This window comes from Colobus angolensis, unplaced genomic scaffold (genome assembly GCF_000951035.1).
Source record: "Colobus angolensis palliatus isolate OR3802 unplaced genomic scaffold, Cang.pa_1.0 Scaffold10, whole genome shotgun sequence".
In the NCBI taxonomy this organism is placed as follows: domain Eukaryota; kingdom Metazoa; phylum Chordata; class Mammalia; order Primates; family Cercopithecidae; genus Colobus; species Colobus angolensis.
The window spans coordinates 12933525-12953011 of NW_012110919.1; the positions used below are offsets into that span (position 1 = coordinate 12933525).

At 40.8% G+C, this 19487-nt stretch overlaps 1 protein-coding gene across 11 annotated transcripts in view; it reads left to right on the forward strand.

Moving 5' to 3' along the window:
• The window catches only part of MYBPC1 (myosin binding protein C, slow type), a 99387-nt gene that overhangs the window by 75309 nt on the left and 4591 nt on the right, over window positions 1-19487 (forward strand). For 8 of the 11 annotated variants that reach the window (XM_011934896.1, XM_011934835.1, XM_011934841.1 and 5 more), the window contains 9 exons: window positions 32-220; window positions 1126-1260; window positions 5425-5592; window positions 8043-8131; window positions 11382-11577; window positions 13204-13343; window positions 15183-15342; window positions 16032-16168; window positions 18223-18409. In XM_011934896.1, the coding sequence (XP_011790286.1) occupies window positions 32-220; window positions 1126-1260; window positions 5425-5592; window positions 8043-8131; window positions 11382-11577; window positions 13204-13343; window positions 15183-15342; window positions 16032-16168; window positions 18223-18409 (1401 nt within the window). Of the gene's footprint in view, window positions 1-31; window positions 221-1125; window positions 1261-4444; window positions 4499-5424; window positions 5593-8042; window positions 8132-11381; window positions 11578-13203; window positions 13344-15182; window positions 15343-16031; window positions 16169-18222; window positions 18410-19487 lie in introns of all 11 variants that reach the window. The other 3 variants (XM_011934830.1, XM_011934854.1, XM_011934821.1) reach the window with 1 other exon arrangement.

A 19487-nucleotide genomic window follows, 5' to 3' on the forward strand; every position in this document is an offset into this window, starting at 1 on the left:
AAACCTGAGTTTTCATTTTGCATACCGGCAGGGTATTTTATTGAGAGGAAGAAGAAACAAAGCTCCAGGTGGATGAGGCTGAATTTTGATCTCTGCAAAGAAACAACTTTTGAGCCCAAGAAGATGATTGAAGGTGTGGCCTATGAGGTCCGCATCTTTGCAGTCAATGCCATCGGCATCTCCAAGCCCAGTATGCCCTCCAGGCCTTTTGTTCCTTTGGGTAAGTCAAGAGAGATGAGTCTGTGTCATGAGCATCATTGCCCCAGAGTATGACTACTTTCTCTCTGATTCCTAGCTGAACAGGCCTGGACGCTTCTTAGAGTGGTAGGTGGCAGGAGCTTGAAACAGTTAGGGACAATTTTATGTGTCTACGAAATTAAAAAGTAGGTTAGGTTAAGTTGAATAGCTTCATAACATAGGCCCTGAAATTCATTACCATAATTCCATTGCCAACTGTGGGTGGCTCTGGTTGCCATTCCCCACTGAAAGCATGTTGCTGAGTCCGTGGACATATGACTACTCTCCATTTGCCCTTCTGAAGGTATTAGCCTATTAATATAACCCAGCTTATTGTAAACAACTATCACTGAAACAAATTGAGGTCAGTTCAACAGGCTACACTTGGAAACTGGTTTCTTTGCTTTACGGTCACACCTTAAATGTTATCTATTAAATCAAAAAAGTTAGTTCAGTGAAGGCAAAAAAAAAAAAAAAGACATCTCCATTATTTTATGGCAATGAGGTAGTTTTTTCAATGGAAAGAAAATGTAATACAAGAGTTTGCACTTAGAAATTAGAGAGCATTGGGAAAATTACTCTAGATCATTAGATCCCAAACCTTGCCTTCTTCAACTTCCTTGGGCCTCCCAGCTTCCCACACCAGTCTCTCAATTTGGAAAAAACACATGACAGCATTTCCAAAATTCTCACATTGATTAGATCTTTGCCTGGCACACAACCATGCTCAAGGTGTCTTAATTGAATTTCATTTTGTGTCTATTATTTGTTTTATTTATTTTCATTTTGTGTCTATTTTTATTTGTGTCCCCATTGATTTTATCACAGTTCCTGCACTATAGCTGTGTAGTAAATACTTTATTCTTTTCTGTCTCTTTTATCTTTAAGCTGTAACAAGCCCTCCTACTCTTCTGGCTGTGGACTCTGTCACTGACACGACTGTCACGATGAAGTGGCGTCCCCCAGACCAGATTGGTGCAGCAGGGTTAGATGGCTATGTGCTAGAGTATTGCTTTGAAGGATGTAAGTACAACCAGTAGATAAAACGAATACTGTCATCAATAGGTGAGATATGTCCCTTCCCTTTCTTTTGTCTCTCTTCGTTGAGAATGCATCACCTTCCTACGAAAATAAGATCAAGCCAAATGTCATCCTTCTGAGATGTATAAAAACTAAGCCCTTTTTTAGTACTCGGTGCTTATAAATTGATATCTCAAAAATACCTTGACTAGGCTGCCAGATTGGACACCATAATTGAACTAAGACATGGCAGGAAGAGATTGTAACAAAACTTCAGGGACTTCCACTTCTTAAACTGGTGGAATTGAATTGCACCACAGCAATATAAAAGTCTAGTTATGATGAAGCCAGTCGGAAATTCTAAAACCTATACTGAGCCGAAGGTAACTATCAAAAGAGTGGCCTATTTTTGGGTAATAAAGGGAGACTACGTATTTGTCTAGTGATCATCACCTGCCTTCATCTAAAAATAAGATGAATTAAGAACCAGTCTTAGTTTTAAAGGAAGCAGCGTTAAATCCTCGAATGTGTAAGAAATAAGTTCAATATGTAGCAGTAACTTATCTCAGGAGTTGGGGATATAAAAATGTAATCAGTTTAATTTAGGAGGGGAAGAGAAACAAGGCCATAAATTTTTAAAATCACTGATAGAAATAATAGCAAAAGAAAAAATGATGGAAGAAAGTATGGGCCAGAATTACCTGAAAACCAAAAGAATGTAAAACTTACCAAAGTCCTGTTGTGTTTCTTGGTTTCTTATTTGCCATAACTAGAAAGGGATGACATTTGAGAATGGCTCTGGACTTGGTCTCCATTCTAGATGATGGTAGGTAAAGAATCACCCAGGAAACTTGTTCAAATTCCACAAACAATAGCCCAAGACTTCACCTCCAAGAAAACTCTTTGGACACCAAACTTTAACATAGATCCTCCAAATGAAGGAAGGAGGTTACGAAGCACATTCGGGAAATCAGGAATGTGAACACAAGTGCACCTCCCCTGGAGGAAACTCACTATGGAGAAGAAACTTCCCATGAAGAGAAAACTACTGAAAAAGAAATCCCAGGTGCCTGGATTGGGACACCGGTGGAAATGCTCACCTCTGTTCTGGAGGGAAGAAGAGGAGAGGGACAATGAAGTATCCTGATACCCCTCAATCCCTCTTGCGCCTACTCCACACACAGAGCCCTATGATTGGTTTCTCCAGGATTTAAAAAGCCACTAACCAAAAGCAGTGGAAACGTTGTCAGAAACTTCCCAGGGTTAACCCAGCACGGAAGGGGGTAATGTCACTAATGCAACAAGAAAATTCTTGAGCACTTCAGTTTATTCCTCTTCCATCCCCCCGCCCCCATTTAAAAAAGTCATGAGCACTCCATTCTGTTTTTTATGTTATCCAGCCAGCAGAATATCCCAATCTTATGTGTGATGTGGCCTTTGAGCATAAACCTTTTGTGTATGTATGAATCGAGCAAATTCTTTACTCTTTTCTTTCTGATAGGTTTAAAAAGTAAGAAGATACAGCAAAATGATAGATGGCTGTCATTTTGATGTTACCCACCTTAGATAAAATACAACGAAGTGTATTTTACATAATTTTGCGTGTGGTCTGTGTAGATACATATGTATACCCATGAATACATATGTATATGTACACAGTCATTATGTATATATTTTGCTGAGTAATGTTTTGGAATTAGCTTTCTATGGGAGTTCTCTCACAACGTGTATCTCTTTCTCCTTGCAGTCTTTTCTTATTTTCTTTATGTGGCTGCCGACTCTTCATTCTCTTTTAATGGCTATTGTCCTCCAGACTAATTTTCTATAGTGTTTAATGCTTTTAGAGACGTCAGGTTCTATTCTGTAAGAGAATTCTTTGTTTTATAAGATCGTGTGTTGTTTTGGACTCTGCCTTTCTCTCGTTTTTGTTTTGTTATTTTTTTTAATGCCTGCAACATTTTACTCTTCTTTGTTTTCTTTCTGCACTCAAGTTTGTTCTTTCCTTTCTTAAAAATTCTCCTCACATGTTAAATAACTTCCAAATTCCTTGCCCATCCCCTGGGATGCCATCTTCTTTGTCTGTGTTTCCCCAATTAAAGTGGTTCCAATATGAAGAGATGGACTACTTTTGTTCCCCCTCTGGTCTTGTTTTGTCCTGTTTTCTCTTGAAATTGTCTCCTTTACTAGTTCTTCACTCTTCTGTACATGTTTTCTGAGTCTCTTATTTTCACTTTCTCATCCACTGTCTCTCGACTCTGAAAATACCAACCCGGAAGCTCCCAAGCAGACAATTTGTTTAAAGATGTGTCTCTTTTTCAAAGACATGAGGAATTTTTATTCTCCACATGCCTTCCTAGCTGCCAGGATATTCTAGCCGCCTGCCCCTTCTCCTTGATAATCCTGGTAGGGTTAGAACAAGAGAGAGGCAAAGGTTCCAATGGACAGCCAGTCCAGTCCCCGATGCCCCCACTCCTCTCCTGATCCCGAGAAAGTCATCATCTCAAACCAGTGGGGTATGCCCAAGACCACCCTGTGAGTCACCCATGTGGGATGCAGGGACCCGGGCAGGCTCAATTTGTTTTCTTGACAGAGTTCATTGTCATGGGAACATGACAATGTTCCCTCCTCAGCTGCTGGGGCAGCCTCCAATTCTATTCAGAACTTGGGCCCTGGTAAAACAGGGCTGGCCTCATCCCAAGGGCCTGCACTCGCAGTCTTGAATGAGGGAGCCCCACTGTGGGAGCACCATGTTTCCTGGGGACCCAAGAGAATCCTCCCCTGCTGGGGTGGCAGAGACAGGAACAAGGATAGACTGTCTCACTGTGCGCTGCTCCTCTGCGGATTCCAGGACCTGCTCCTCTGTTTTCTTCAGGGTCTTGCTTTGTTCTTCTCTATCTCTTCTTCCCACTGCTGGAGGTGTCCCAGCCTCCTTTCTCCTCTTCTTTTTTCTTTTCTCTCCTCTTCTCTGTGGCAGATGCCTCAGGACAGAAGCCACAGTCTGCACAGAGCAGGCTGTGCTCTCCTGAGGAACCCCCCTAACGTTTGGTCTTTTCCGTCACTGCTCTGAGGACAAATCTCCTTGCACACTTTGCATACTTTACTAACAGAGAATGCTGACTGCTGATACGATATTCTTCTGGTGTGAAAGTGGGTGTCTTTAATTAATTTTAATGACGGATTCTCAAAGGTACATCAGCAAAACAGTCTGATGAAAATGGGGAGGCTGCGTATGATCTGCCAGGTAAAGTATTCCGTGAAGCTCTCAAATTTTCTTACTATATTATAATGTTTCTGGGAATATCGAATGACCAAGCATGAAGTATACTCACCACACACACACACACACACACACACACACACACACACACACACACAGAGATCCTTAGAGTTGGGGGAGAGGGAGCAGTGAGTTAATAATGTGGGGTCAAAGTCTTCTTTCTTCCTATGGGCAAAATGCATACTAACTTTTAGATGCTGAAACATTTGTAAGGCCTGAATGTGGGGTTAAAATTCTCTTGTACACAAGCTGCCAAAAACTTTTTAAAATTAGATTTTGGTTGCAAGGTTAGAATTTTACCAACTCCTTATGAGGTATCAGCCCATGAACTGTGTTTTCTCTTTGTGATATAAGCTTTTTCTCTTCATCAATGTGAATAAATATGATCAGGTTCTCTATACCCATGTTAGGGTCTTACAACAGTAAATCGACCAAGATAAAAATGTATGATATGACTATAAAGGTCAATGTCTCTCATTCATAAAGATAGCCTTTTCTTGTTTTTCTGAACTTTAATGTGTATAGATGGCTAGCAATCATGATTGCATGAATCATTATAAAACCAAATTGGAATAAAACTGTTACAGAATTCTTGTGGACAGTTACTATTATTCAGGATGCCTTCATGCTGAATAAGAGGTTTTTCAGAAACAGCAGAAGCTTATAGTTTATTTTTCCTATTATTTATGTTAGCTATTTTAGGCTGTTTTTTATTTAACATATGAAAAATGTCCACCCCTGTAGTTGGAGTCCAGACCAAAGTCATAATCTCTCTAAATGATGTCGTATTATGAGTAAAATACTAATTTGGAGTTGACTGTAATGGTTAAGATCATTTTTTTCACTAAACAGCATTCCTCCTTCTTTTCCTCTTCTTTTATGGACTTCAGCTGACAACTGGTTACCTGCAAACAAAGATCTGATCGACAAGACGAAGTTCACCATCACAGATCTGCCAACAGATTCAAAGATCTTTGTGCGTGTGAAGGCTGTTAATGCAGCTGGTGCCAGCGAGCCCAAATACTATTCTCAGCCCATTCTCGTGAGGGAAGTCATAGGTAGGTGACAAGGCTTTCAAATTTTAGATTCCATTTTACATTGTTCACTTTTTTTTTCTTCAAACTGACTTTCTTTCTTGAAACCTCCTATTTTGTTGTTACTCCTTTGATATTTTGTTAATGCTTCCTAGGAGTTAGAACTTAACAAAACAGCTCTCTTCAGGCAATATGGGAGATCACCTTCAGGTTTATCTTGGTACTCTGAGGACCAGTTAGTTAACCTCTACTGGTTCCAGGAGCCAACCCTGGCTGGGCTGCCTATTCACAGTGGAGAGAGAGTATGTTAATGTAACCATGCAAACAATCCCTGCAACAACCATGTACCTCCAGTGAATCTGCAGGGTCAGAACCGTTTTCATAATATTATGAATATATTATTTGTACCTTTCAACGTTTTGACATCTGCACTGATAGTATAAAAATGAAGATGAGTAAAACTATTGATACCTTAGCATGAAATCAGGTCACTGCCATGGAGTAATACTAGCCAACCTTGCCTTCCTCACCACCATGAACTCAACAGTTGAAATAAAAGGGCCAGTTTTGCCTTAGAGAATTTTTTTTTTTTTAATTGAGATGGAGTTTTGCTCTTGTTGCCCAGGCTGGAGTGCAATGGCACAATCTTGGTCACTGCATCCTCTGCCTCCTGGGTTCAAGCAATTCTCCTCCCTCAGCCTCCCAAGTAACTGGGATTATAGGCATGCACCACCATGCCTGGCTAATTTTTTTGGTGTTTTTTAGTAGAGACAGGGTTTCCCTATGTTGGTCAGGCTGGTCTCGAACTTCTGACCTCAAATGATCCACCTGCCTCAGCCTCCCAAAGTGCTGGGATTACGGGCGTGAGCCACTATGCCTGGCCCTTAGAGTGTTCTTAATGAAGCATAAAAATAATTAATTTTGGCTGAGCACGAATTAATTTGGCTCATACCTGTAATTTCAGTATTTTGGGAGGCTGAGGCAGGTGGATCACTTAAGCCCAAGAGTTTGAGACCAGTCTGGGGAAAATGGCAAAACCACATCTCTACTAAAAATGCAAAAATTAGCTGGGTGTGGTGGCACACGCCTGTGGTCCCAGCTACTCAGGAGGCTGAGGTGGGAGAATCGCTTGAACCCAGGAGGTGGAGGCCACAGTGAGCCAAGATCACGCCACTGTACTTCAGCCTGGGTGACAAAGCAAGACCTTGTCTCGAACAAAACAAAACAAAACAAGAATAAGAATAATAGCTTTCATCAAATCTTGGCTCTTGAGTACATTTTTTTTCTAGACTTGTGTGACAATGAAATGCAAAGTATGTCTGAACACTTAGGCTGCACACTGCAGTACAATGGTTTACCCCAGGAAAAGCACCGTGCAACTGAGTTGGAGGATGAATAGGTGACTTTTTTGCATAGAATCTCCACTTTTACTTGAGGAAATAAGTAAGAAGAACTGCTTCATCCCTGCGAGCCTATGAGCCTTTGACCCCCTGCTCCTGATGGATTTGCAGCGACATGCTCTAGTATCTTCATGATGTTTAATTAGTGAATATTAATACACAGTGGGCCAGGGTTGCCTATTATGTACTCCACCATAGTCACACAAGGAGCAAGTTACTGTTAAACTCCAACAGAGTCACCTAAATAGCAAGTGCTGGGTGCTAACGTTTTGTTTTTGTTTTTTTCTGGTAAGGAAGAATGGACAGTCTTCCCAGCTAATGTGGTGCCTATAGATGTTTTGTGGAATGTTCCCTGGCAAATATACTCACTGTTAGAAACTATGAATAACTGGCCAGATGCAGTGGCTCATGCCTGTAATCCCAGCACTTTGGGAGACTAAGGCGGGTGGATCACCAGAGGTCACAAGTTTGAGACCAGCCTGGCCAACATGGCAAAATCCCATCTCTACTAAAAATAAAAAAATTAGCCAGGCATGGTGGCATGTGCCTGTAGTCTCAGCTATGCGGGAGACTGAGACATGAGAATCGCTTGAACCCAGGAGGCGGAGGTTGTGGTGAGCAATGCCACTGCACTCCAGCCTGGGTGACGGAGACTCTGTCTGAAAAAAAAAAAAAAGAGAGAGAGAAATAAAGAAACTGTGAAAAGTATGCATAGAATGTATAAGGCCCTAAGAGAAAATGTATTTTTCTATAAAGTTGCTTTAGGCTTATTACAACAATAAAAATACAAAGTTGCAATAAAGCCAAGGATGTCAGGGATAAATTTTGCTGAGTCAAACTGTTAAAACATCTCTGCTTGAAGAGAAAACAAGACAAAGCAAAACAAACAAACAAAAGCCACACACACATTTTGAACCAGTTACCATATATTGTCTGTTAGTGGCACATCTCAGATTTTATTGCAGAGACATGACCACAAGGGTACTCTGGTGAGTATCATGCCATTTTGCCTTTGTAAGGCTATTTTCAGACACCAGACTGATTGCAAAATTGTGCTATTTTACCCTCACTCAGAACCTCCAAAGATTCGCATCCCAAGACACCTGAAGCAAACCTATATCCGCAGAGTTGGAGAAGCTGTCAATCTGGTTATACCTTTCCAGGTAAGAGTTCAAGGGTCGTTCTTTTTCTCTTTCCACGGTTGAGTTAGTTTAGGAAGTAGGAAGATGTGCTCTAGCATTTAAGTTCATCATAATTCAGGATTTCCTCAGAGGGAGAGGAGGTAAAGAAAGAAAAAAAGAGTGTTAGAGAATGACTAAGCAATCTCCTGCTATCAAAATAGAGAAATCTATAGAAACCATCATAGATTTTCTTTCTGCATGAGACAAATGAGATATAGTCTTGCCTGAAACTCAGGGACTATGGTGGGCAGGGAAGAAACATCAAGGAGATATCAAATGAAGAAATGCTTGAAGATTCTTTTGGTCGTATATATTTGTAAAAACCCGTGATTTTAAGTGAAGCTCTCAGTGTCACATTCAGGAAAACAGTGTGTGCTTAGTTCCCACGATGACCCCAAACCAAAATAATTTCAATAAGGGGGACAACTGAAATTTGAAATCACGATGACACTAACTGAAATATATGAACAATAACCAGCAAAAGAATCTGTTCTTCACAAAATTCACTAGTCTTCACTTACAGTAGTCAATTTTGGTCTTACACAAATACACACACACACCCTGCACCTCCCAACCCTTACTCTCCAGCTCCCTATTCATATGGCACCTCCAGACAGTGCTGTTCAATGGAATTTTCTTCAATGATACCAGTGTTCTGTATCAGCGCTGTCCAATATCGTAGCCACTAGCCACATGTGGCTATTGAGCACTTGAAATGTGTAACTAGGATCTAGTGTGACTGAAGAAATAAATTTTTTTTTTTTTTTTTTGAGACAAGAGTCTCGCTCTGTCGCCCAGGCTGAAGCGCAGTGGCGCGATCTCGGCTCACTGCAAGCTCCGCCTCCTGGGTTTACGCCATTCTCCTGCCTCAGCCTCCCAAGTAGCTGGGACTACAGGCGCCCGCCATCTGGCCCGGCTAGTTTTTTGTATTTTTTAATAGAGACGGGGTTTCACCGTGTAGGCCAGGATGGTCTCGATCTCCTGACCTTGTGATCCGCCCGTCTCGGCCTCCCAAAGTGCTGGGATTAGAGGCTTGAGCCACCGCGCCCGGCCTGAAGAAATAAATTTTTAATTTTCTTTAATTTTAATTAATTTTAATTTAAATAGCCACTTGGACCTTGTGGCTATTGTATCAGCCAGGCTGGCCTTAGAATGTAGGTCTCTACACACATTTGACACTCATACACACACACACACGCACACACACACACACATGCACGCACACACAGAGAGAAGTCTGTTCAAACCCAGGCTCCCATGAAACCAAACTAAAGGGATGGTCAATTCAGGCCATCCTCATTGCACTCCGGGCACAAACCTAAGGAGAAGCATTGTGTACTACATACCCCCAGCATGAAATCAGAATGAAAGCCAAGGAGGAAGTGAAGCGGAACACAGCCGAGGAGGAAGCGGGTGACTTGGCAAGGTTCTTCCCACGTTCCTTCTCCTGCAGCATCAAATAAAACCAGAAGTGGCAACAAGGCAGGCACTGGGGACCTAGCCCCAACCCTGCAGTGGGGCTGCTGAATCAGCCCTCAAGTCTCCACGCTGTTCCTGCCACCACAGCTAATCCCAGCTCCCAGATCTGGGGGTCTGTGTGTTCTGCTTCTGTCCCTGAGTCTGAGAGAGAAAAAAATCATGAGAACAAGTTCCCCATAGATCTGGCATCCCAGAGAATGTTCAGCCCCCAGGAAGGGAGATGAGACCAAAATGTGATGTTAGTATATTTGTGTAATCTCTAGAGTTCCCAAACATTTTCTCATTTGATCCTCAGAAACACCCTGTGAGGCAGAAAGGCCAGATTTCCTTACCTTGCTTGAGAAGGGAAGAAACTGACAGGGAAGTTAAGTGACTTGCCCATTGTCACGCAGAAAGTCAATGGTAGGGCCAAGAACAGAGTCCGTGGCCCCGTGACTTAATTCAGTGGTTTTTTTCACTTTATGTGTTATTAGAGAACCCACATTTTCCCCTAGTGGCTAAGAGCAAGTTGTACATTTAAGGAAATATAAGCTTCAACTGTCTTTCCCTATCTTCAACAATGTTGTTTTCTGCTTCCCATGTGTGAGTCTGAGCACCCCCAACCACTCTTCAGGCTCTGAGAGCAGGGGTTTGGTGTGTAGCTCTACATCTCTTATTATAACCTAGCCATGTTCAGAGCCCACAGGAAAGCTGTGCCTTACCTGACAGAATTCATGCTTGGTTCCTGTCTGCCAGGGTGAGCCTGGATGCTCAGATCTTCTAGGAAATTCCTTTGTAATAGAAATGGAAACTCAGGTTCATGAATGCGATTATGATTTCTTATATTCTGCTCTTAAAGAATAGTTTCAACAGCTAGAGGGAACAGAGAGAGAATTCAGGTGATATTGGCTGGGCACGGTGACTCACGCCTGTAATCCCAGCACTTTGGGAGGCGGAGGTGGGTGAATCACATGAGGTCAGGAGTTCGAGACCAGCCTGGTCAACTTGGTGAAACCCTGTTTCTACTAACAACTACAAAAATTAGACAAGCACGGTGGTGTGCACCTGTAAACCCAGGTACTCGGGAGGCTGAGGCAGGAGAATCCCTTGAACCCAGGAGGTGGAGGTTGCAGTGAGCCAAGATTGTGCCACTGCTCTCCAACTTGGGCAACAAGAGCCAAACTCCATCAAAAAAAAAAATTAGATGATATTAATTACAAAAACTTATGTATTGGGCAGAAACTTTCTCAGGAATTCAATCTTTATAACCACTCTTTGAGATAGGTACTACCATTATTCCCGCTGAGGCACAGAAGGCTTAGTAAGTAACTTGCCCAAGGTCACACAGACATTAAGTGATCAGGAGCCAGATATAGATTCCAGGGCCCCAGAGCCCATGCTCTTAACCATTATCCTGTGTTGTGTAGGCTTTTGGAGCCAACAGACCCAGCTGGGAGACCTGGTTCCAGTGCTTACTTAACTGCAAGACCTTGGGCAAATTATTTAACTTCTCTATCCACAAAATGAGAATAATGATATTAAGCTTGATGTGAAGACTAAGGAAAATAATCAATGTGATGTACCTAAGGTAGTGCCTTGCACATAAAATGCAGATGACAACTTTGCTGCTGTAATTGCTCACCACCAGACTAGAAGGGTGATGTTTTCCAGCCCTGCCTAGAATGGGTTAAGTCATTGTCCATCTCATAATGCTGAAGAAACATCTTGAGACAATGTGATTTACCCCCTCTACTTTTGCTGTCTTTCTTTTTAGGGAAAACCAAGACCAGAATTAACTTGGAAGAAGGATGGTGTAGAAATTGATAAGAATCAAATAAACATTCGCAACTCTGAGACTGATACAATCATATTTATTAGAAAAGCAGAGAGGAGCCACTCTGGGAAATACGATCTGCAAGTCAAAGTGGACAAATTTGTGGAGACCGCATCAATTGACATCCAGATTGTTGGTAGGTTTAGACGAAGGAGCCAGAACGTTCTGTCAAAGCAGTACAGGGATGAATTGTCCTTGTCCCTAAGGCAAGAGCAGGAGTTTTGTTAGGCTGGCTCTACATAAAACTCTTTTGTTAGATTTGTTTTTTAAAAATAGATAAATTAGGCTGGGCGTAGTAGCTCACACCTGTAATCCCAGCACTTTGGGAGGCCGACGTAGGTGGATCACTTGGGGTCGGGAGTTCAAGACCAGCCTGGCCAACATTGTGAAGCCCTGTCTCTACTAAAAATACGAAAATTAGCTGGGCATGGTGGCGTGCACCTGTAATCCCAGCTACTCAGGAAACTGAGGCAGGAGAATCACTTGAACCCAGGAGGTGGAAGTTGCGTGAGTTGAGATCAAGCCACTGCACTCTATCTGGCCTAGGTGACAGAGCGAGACTCTGTCTCAAAAAAAAAAAAAAAAAGACAGTAAGATTTGTTACCATTTCAAAATGAATTCTCACCAACTCAAAGGACTAATCATGAGAGATTTAAGGCATATATGTTCAAGAAAATTAATGAATGTACTTTTTAGTGAAATCCTTCTGCACTATTCTACAACCCGGCTCTCTCTTACTCTTAGTTTCTCATCTCCCTGATGATAAAATTATTTCTTATGTTGAATTCTTACATTCGAGACATTATAGATTCTAGCTATAGTTTAGCATGTTTCTTACTACACCTAAAATTTACTGGTAAAGTTTTCATGGAGAATGAAGAATTTTTTAAAAATATTAATATAAGTAAGATGTGCCTAAGCAAAACTGAACAGTTAAGCACTGAACTCTTTGATCCTGCCGAGTAGTTAGATACTTACCTGCCCAAAGAATAAATAATGTTAGCTCTTAATTACTTAAATTATTCTGTAATTTTTGCAACTTCAAGAAATAAATTTAAGGCCGGGCATGGTGGCTCACACCTGTAATACCAGCACTTTGGAAGGCGGGCAGATCACTTGAGGCCAGGAGTTTGAGACAAGCCTGGACAACATGGTAAAACCTTGTCTGTACTAAAAATGCAAAAATTAGCCAGATATTGTGGCACACACTTGTCCTAGCTACTTGGGAGGCTGAGGCATGAAAATCACTTGAACCTGGGAGGAGGAGGTTGTTGTGAGCCAAGATTGCACCACTACAACTCATCCTGGGTTACAGACCAAGACTGTCTCCAAAAAAAAACAAAAAGAAAGAAATTTAAGAGCAGAGCTAGAAAAAAGCCTTGTTTTCAATCATTGTTATCATTGTATTTCAGTAAATTTGCTGAAAGTTGAGGTTCTCTAACCAACGGGGCAACTTCCTGTAACAGCCTCCTTTCTTGGTTTAAAGGGTCATTCCCTTTAAACTAAGCACTCTTTTCCCACTGGCTAATCCTTTTTGAGTTTTGTTAAGTTGAAGGGAGTGTTGAGGCTGCTCTGTGCCCTTTGATCTGGCCTGGCTCCATTCTACTGGAAGGCAAAGGGTCTCAGAAGCCCCCATGGCAGGGTCTAGAAGAGTGATGCCTCCTAAAACAGAGGAAAGGGTCTTTTAAAATATCCTCCTGAAATGAAATGTAGACTGGGAAAGAAAGTGACCTTGCAGTGACACCATGAATTCATCCTGTAGACCGTCCAGGTCCACCCCAAACTGTGAAGATTGAGGATGTCTGGGGAGAAAATGTTGCTCTCACATGGACTCCACCGAAGGATGATGGAAATGCTGCTATCACAGGGTATACCATCCAGAAGGCCGACAAGAAGAGCATGGTAAGGTCTGGCTTTCTCTGGTTATCAGCAGCAAAAGCCCATTTCATCAGAGGTAAAGGAGGTGGCACAAGGGCCTCACTGGTGAGGAGCCAGCTGGGGCCGTGGAGAAGTGATGTGGCAGAGCAGAAAGGAAAAGACCTGTGGAGCCACAGAGCTGGAATTAAACCCCAGCATTGCTACTTAAGACCACGTGTATAAGGACCACACGTGACCACAATCACTTGACCTCTTTCATCTCTGTTTTCCTCGTCTATATAATGGGGGCACAAATATCCCCTGCTTGATTATTACAAAGCTTAAATGATATAAAGCAACTGGTTCAATGCTCCATAGAATTCAATAAACTCATTCCTTCCGCAAATATTTGCTCAAGACTTTGACTCAGATTCACACCCATGCAACTCTTTCTCCTTGTGAAATAAGTTGGATACTATGCATTTATATCTACAAAAAAAGAAAAAAGACAGACACCAATTAGAAAAGAAAGATTCTCCAAGGTTACAGCATGTGCAAATGCGGAAAGGTCTGCAGGAGGAAAAGAGCCTAATGCAAGCTTGTCCAACCTGTGGCCCCCGGGCCACATGCAGCCCGGGACAGCTTTGAATGCAGCGCAACATGTATTTGTAAACTTTCTCAAAACATTATGAGATTTTTTTTGATGATTATTTTTTTCAGTTCATCAGCTATCATTAGTGTTAGTGTATTTTATGTGTGGCTCAAGACAATTCTTTTTCCAGGGAAGCCAAAAGATTGAAAACTCCTGGCTTAATGTGTTTAAAAAGCAACCTAGTTGGAGTGTGACATATTATAAACTTATTTTATAGATGAGGAAACTGAGGCTCACAGAGGATAAATGACTTGCTAAAGATCACCAGATTTTTTCACACCCAAATTCCCAGCTACTTGGGAGGCTCAGGCAGGAGAATTTCCTGAACCTGGAAGGCGGAGGTTGTAGTGAGCCAAGATTGTGCCACTGCACTCTAGCCAGGATGGCAGAGCAAGACTCCATCTCAAAAAGGAAAAACAGAACCAAAGTTAATAATACAAACTGGGAGCAGTGGCTCATACGTGTAATCCCAGCACTTTGGAAGGCTGAGGTGGGAGGATTGCTTGAGCCCAGGAGTTTGAGACCAGCCTGGACAACATAGGGAGACCTCCTCTCTATAAAAATAAATTAGCTGGGTGTGGTAGCACGTGCCTGTAGTCCCAGTTACTCAGCAGGCTGAGGTGAAAGGGTCTCTTGAGCCCGGGAGGTCAAGACTGTAGTAAGCCAAGATTGCATCACTGCACTCCAGCCTGGGTGACAGAGTGAGACCCTGTCTCAAAAAGAAAAAAATATATAATAATAATGTTAAGTAAATGTACTGGATATTACTAATGTTTCTCCAGTGATTTAGCTTCAGGTCTTTCTCATAAGAAGTTGGCACTAAAATTCTGTAATTATACTTTATTCTACAAAAGATAGCTAGGAAGACAAATAGGTAGGTAGACAGGTGGATAAATAGATGACAGACACCTAAAGGTTATGAAAAAATATAAAGATCGTAGATGACATCTACGGTATATGAATCTAATGTGTAAATGAAGACTAAATTACATAGTCAATTGCAAATAAGTTGTAAAATATTAAACAAAATATACATTGTTTCAACATATTTTAACAACGTCTATTACTCTCCATATAAACATATTTTAACAACATATTATTACTCTCCGTACAAAAATGAGTAGTCTTTTTTCCCTTTTGTTAATAAAGCACTTATTTATCCCAATCTACAGTTAGAAAAATTGTATATTTTTAGGTGATTTTCCTCCAGTTATTATTTTTTTTTCTTTTAGGAATGGTTCACTGTCATCGAGCATTATCACCGAACCAGTGCCACCATTACCGAACTGGTCATAGGGAATGAATATTACTTCCGGGTCTTTTCTGAAAACATGTGCGGCCTCAGTGAGGATGCCACCATGACTAAAGAGAGTGCTGTGATCGCCAAGGATGGTGAGTTGGGAATGGACTGACATTTGAAAACCTTGGTTGACAGTGACTACACAGAGAAGACTGGAAAAAGAGATGTGGTGAAAGGGAATTTAAAAAATGGTAAATGTACATTGTAAAATTATGATAATGGTGTTCAAGTAAAATTTAAGTGAAATTATATTATTATTGAATTTTTTTACAAATATAGGCTTTAATTCATTCCAGCTTCTAGGCAGTGGATCTATAAATGGCTAATACCCCAGAGACAGGAAAAAGTAGACATTTTCTTCTAGAGTTTCTACTTTTATTCTTGGACACCTTCAATGTAGCTACACATGGGACCCACTCAATTATAAAAGGAGAAACTAAATTCTATCCTTATCTTTTCACTTCATCATAAACCACTCTTTTTAAAACCTTCCTTGTGAATTTTCACATTAGAACAAATTTCTGTTCAAAATACTCAGAAAGACACCAAAGTCTTCTCAATATCTGGTTCAGTTTCAGATGGCCCCTCTGGCTTTCTATCTCATGTATGATTGGCTATGCATTTGTACCCCTCAGAATGTTTGCCACATGGCATTTGCTTATCTTTTTCCATGTGTTTCTAAGTTCAGGAAAGTTTTAATTGTGAGTAAAGGATGCCACCAATAATGTAGTCTCAGGCCAATTTACATAATTTTAATATATTTGTAATGCTTGTTTTTAAGGTAAAATCTACAAAAATCCAGTGTATGAAGACTTTGATTTCTCAGAGGCACCCATGTTTACTCAGCCTTTGGTTAACACCTATGCCATCGCTGGTTACAATGCCACCCTAAACTGCAGTGTGAGAGGAAATCCTAAGGTACTATGTTCTTCTATCACATCAGTTAAAGTCCCTTGCTTGTATTTGTTGTGTTATAATGTAAGTAACAATATAAACAAATCCAGCTGCTCCTTGTGTTTTGGTGGTAGATAATTAGGCACACTATTCAGATGCAGTAGTAAAAAATGCTTACATTTCTTTACTAAGGGATTCCTCTGAAGATAAAGCAAACCACCTATTTAAAAAAGAACATCTCCTGTATAAGGAGATGGGTGTGTAATAACATTGTTTCACTTGGAAAATTAGGTGGTAATGTCAAGAATTCTGTGATAGATGAAACAACAATTACACTATACTGTAAGACAGAATATAAATGTGCTTTGATAAGGGTACAGTGTGCTAAGAAGGGAGATATCATATCCGGTTGAAGAGATGAGAAAGGTTTCAAGGCTTCATGTTGGCATTTGGAAAGAACAACGATTTAATGAATATCACCCATAGGGATGTACATATCCCTGGGTGCACTGAGAGAAAGTACCCTAGAATTGGGAAAATTTATGAACATTTTTTTTTCCTGTATATACCTTGATCATAAATAGGGAAGTTGGCTGGGTGCAGTGGCTCACGCCTGTAATCCCAACACTTTGGAGGCTGAGGCAGGCAGATCACTTGATCAGGAGTTCGAGACCAGCCTGGGCAACATGGTCTCTACTAAAAATACAAAAATTAGCTGGGCGTGGTGGCATACAACGGTGATCCCAGCTACTTGGGAGGCTGAGGCAGGAGAATTGCATGAACCTGGGAGGCGGAGGTTGCAGTGAGCTGAGATAGCACCACTGCACTCTAGCCTGGGTGACAGAAGACTCCAAAAAAAAAGGAAAGTCAGAGGAAAAAGCCAGATTGAGGATGAGCGAAAGTTGCTAAATTAATGTGTACTTGGAAATGATGTTGGTACATCCAAATGGGAATGATGAGGAAGCAGATGGAGAGGTTCACCCAGAGCCTAGGAGAAAGGCCAGGGCTCTTGCTCTTGGTTTGGGAGTCTCAGACATAAAGATGCTACATTCTACCCCTTGCCAAAGCTTTAGAAAGGAATATCATTGAGGAAAGAGGAAAAAGCCAAGGACCAAGGTGTGAGGCTCAGTGATTGCTCCCATTTGAAGGGCGGAAGGAAGAAGAAGACTGTGTGAAGGAGACAGAAAAGGTGCCATCTCTAGGTTCTGAGCAAGATAAAATAATAGAAGAGGTGGAAGAGAGAATGAGGAAGGTGTATATTTACAAAAGAAAGGAGAAGACAATATGAGAGTGAGGAGTCACTGATATCAAATGCTGTTCAGAGGTCAAGGAGAATGAAGTCATCTTCCTGGGTGCTTGGGTCATTACTGATCTTGCATTATCTGATTGGAGCAGATCCATTGCCATGGGATGATGAATATAGACGTCAGAGGACAGGTTAAGTAATGAGGAGGCAGATGCAGTTCATAAAGAATTAAAAAAGAGTATCAGGAAAAGGAAATGAGGAAAATCAAATGGTCATGACACCTTATGGGGATTCTCTGAAAAAAATGCCCAGCAAATATGCACTCTCTACAATGAGTTAATATCATGGACCTATGGATGACATTGTTTTTTAATTTGAAAATATTTAATTGACAAATAAAGGTCATATACATTCAAGCTGAACAATATGATGATTTGATATGTGTACATATTGTGTAATGATTATCACAATCAAATTAATACATTCGTCACCACCGATGCTGTACATTCGATGCCCTGAACTTGTTCACCCTATGACTGAAAGTTTGTACCCGTGTAGATCAAATTGAAATGCAACTGAATCCATTTGAGAAGATTGCCCCAGAGTTGCCTCTGAACAAATCTGGCTTTCTTTGTCAGAACTGTTCGTTTGTTTCTTTGCCAAGCACTAAGTAGAGTTTAATGTGAGAAATAGTGCCATGTAGAAATCTATCATTCTCAGATGCACTTTCTTTTAAAGTCATGCTTTAAAATTCTGTCGCTGGCTTTGATGGTCTATTAATATGCCAAGTACAGGTATATTTTGACCTAAGTTTCTTCAATTTGAACTTCAGCCTAAAATAACCTGGATGAAAAACAAAGTTGCTATTGTGGATGACCCAAGATACAGGATGTTCAGCAACCAGGGAGTCTGTACCCTGGAAATTCGCAAGCCCAGCCCCTATGATGGAGGCACTTACTGCTGCAAAGCAGTCAATGACCTTGGGACAGTGGAGATTGAATGCAAACTGGAGGTGAAAGGTATGACATCCAATATCTCATGTATAGACTAAAGTTAAAGAAAATCATTGAATTATTGTTCTTAATGCTTATTGTTCTTAATCCAAATTGTTTGCCAAAACGCTGAAGCGAGGGTGGGAGAGGGTGGTGAGGGCGAGGGAAGCAGGGAGGGAATTCAGGGAGAGAAGGCAGTTTTACATCCTACATTCACTTCACTTTATTTGTGGAAGGTTATTTGATTATTTAAGTCAACTTATTTTTGTCTTATGTGATTTGCGCTAAGGGACTGTTAATTTCAGTGGAATGTTAGTATGTGTACACCATGGTAAGAATGAAAGGGGCTATCACTTTGGTGACATCATTCATCTATAAATAGAAGCCTAGTGTGAAAATCCATCTATTGAAATGGCAATTGAGGAATCTGCACTATTTTTAATTAGTTTACTATTTTGTTAAGTTTATTATTTTCTGATATTTATAGAAATAGTTTTGCTAATTAAGTGTTTGATATTACACATATAGAATACAGTATGTACATATTATAACAGGTTGCTTTTCAAATCTCTAACTAGAGAACTTCCATATATAGGTATACATTTCATTTATACTAGTTTTCAAAGTGTGGCAACTAATGTAAACCAAGAAAACACATAAGGATTTATGTGGTTGAAAAGCATAACCTGCCATCTTAATCAATTTTCATATTAATCAACTACCATTTTTATACTGACATTTTTCTTTACGAGCAGAACCTACTTTGGGACACCATGAAACCCCCTTCAAAGAGTCACCATTATGAGATAATAGGTGACATGATCCTATTGTGTTTTCTCTCATTCTTAGCTGTATTATATTGCCATTCTGTAATAACCAAAATCTTTCTTTTTCCAATCTCTCTATAATGAAATTATGATCTAAAACTCAGAAAGTAACTATCTATTTTAGAAAATCATAGTAAATGCTTGGGTATTTATGTTTTTTTAAAAAGAGTCTTTTAGCCGGGCGTAGTGGCTCATGCCTGTAATCCCAGCACTTTGGGAGGCTGAGGCGGGCGGATCACGAGGTCAGGATTTCGAGACCAGCCTGACCAACATGGGGA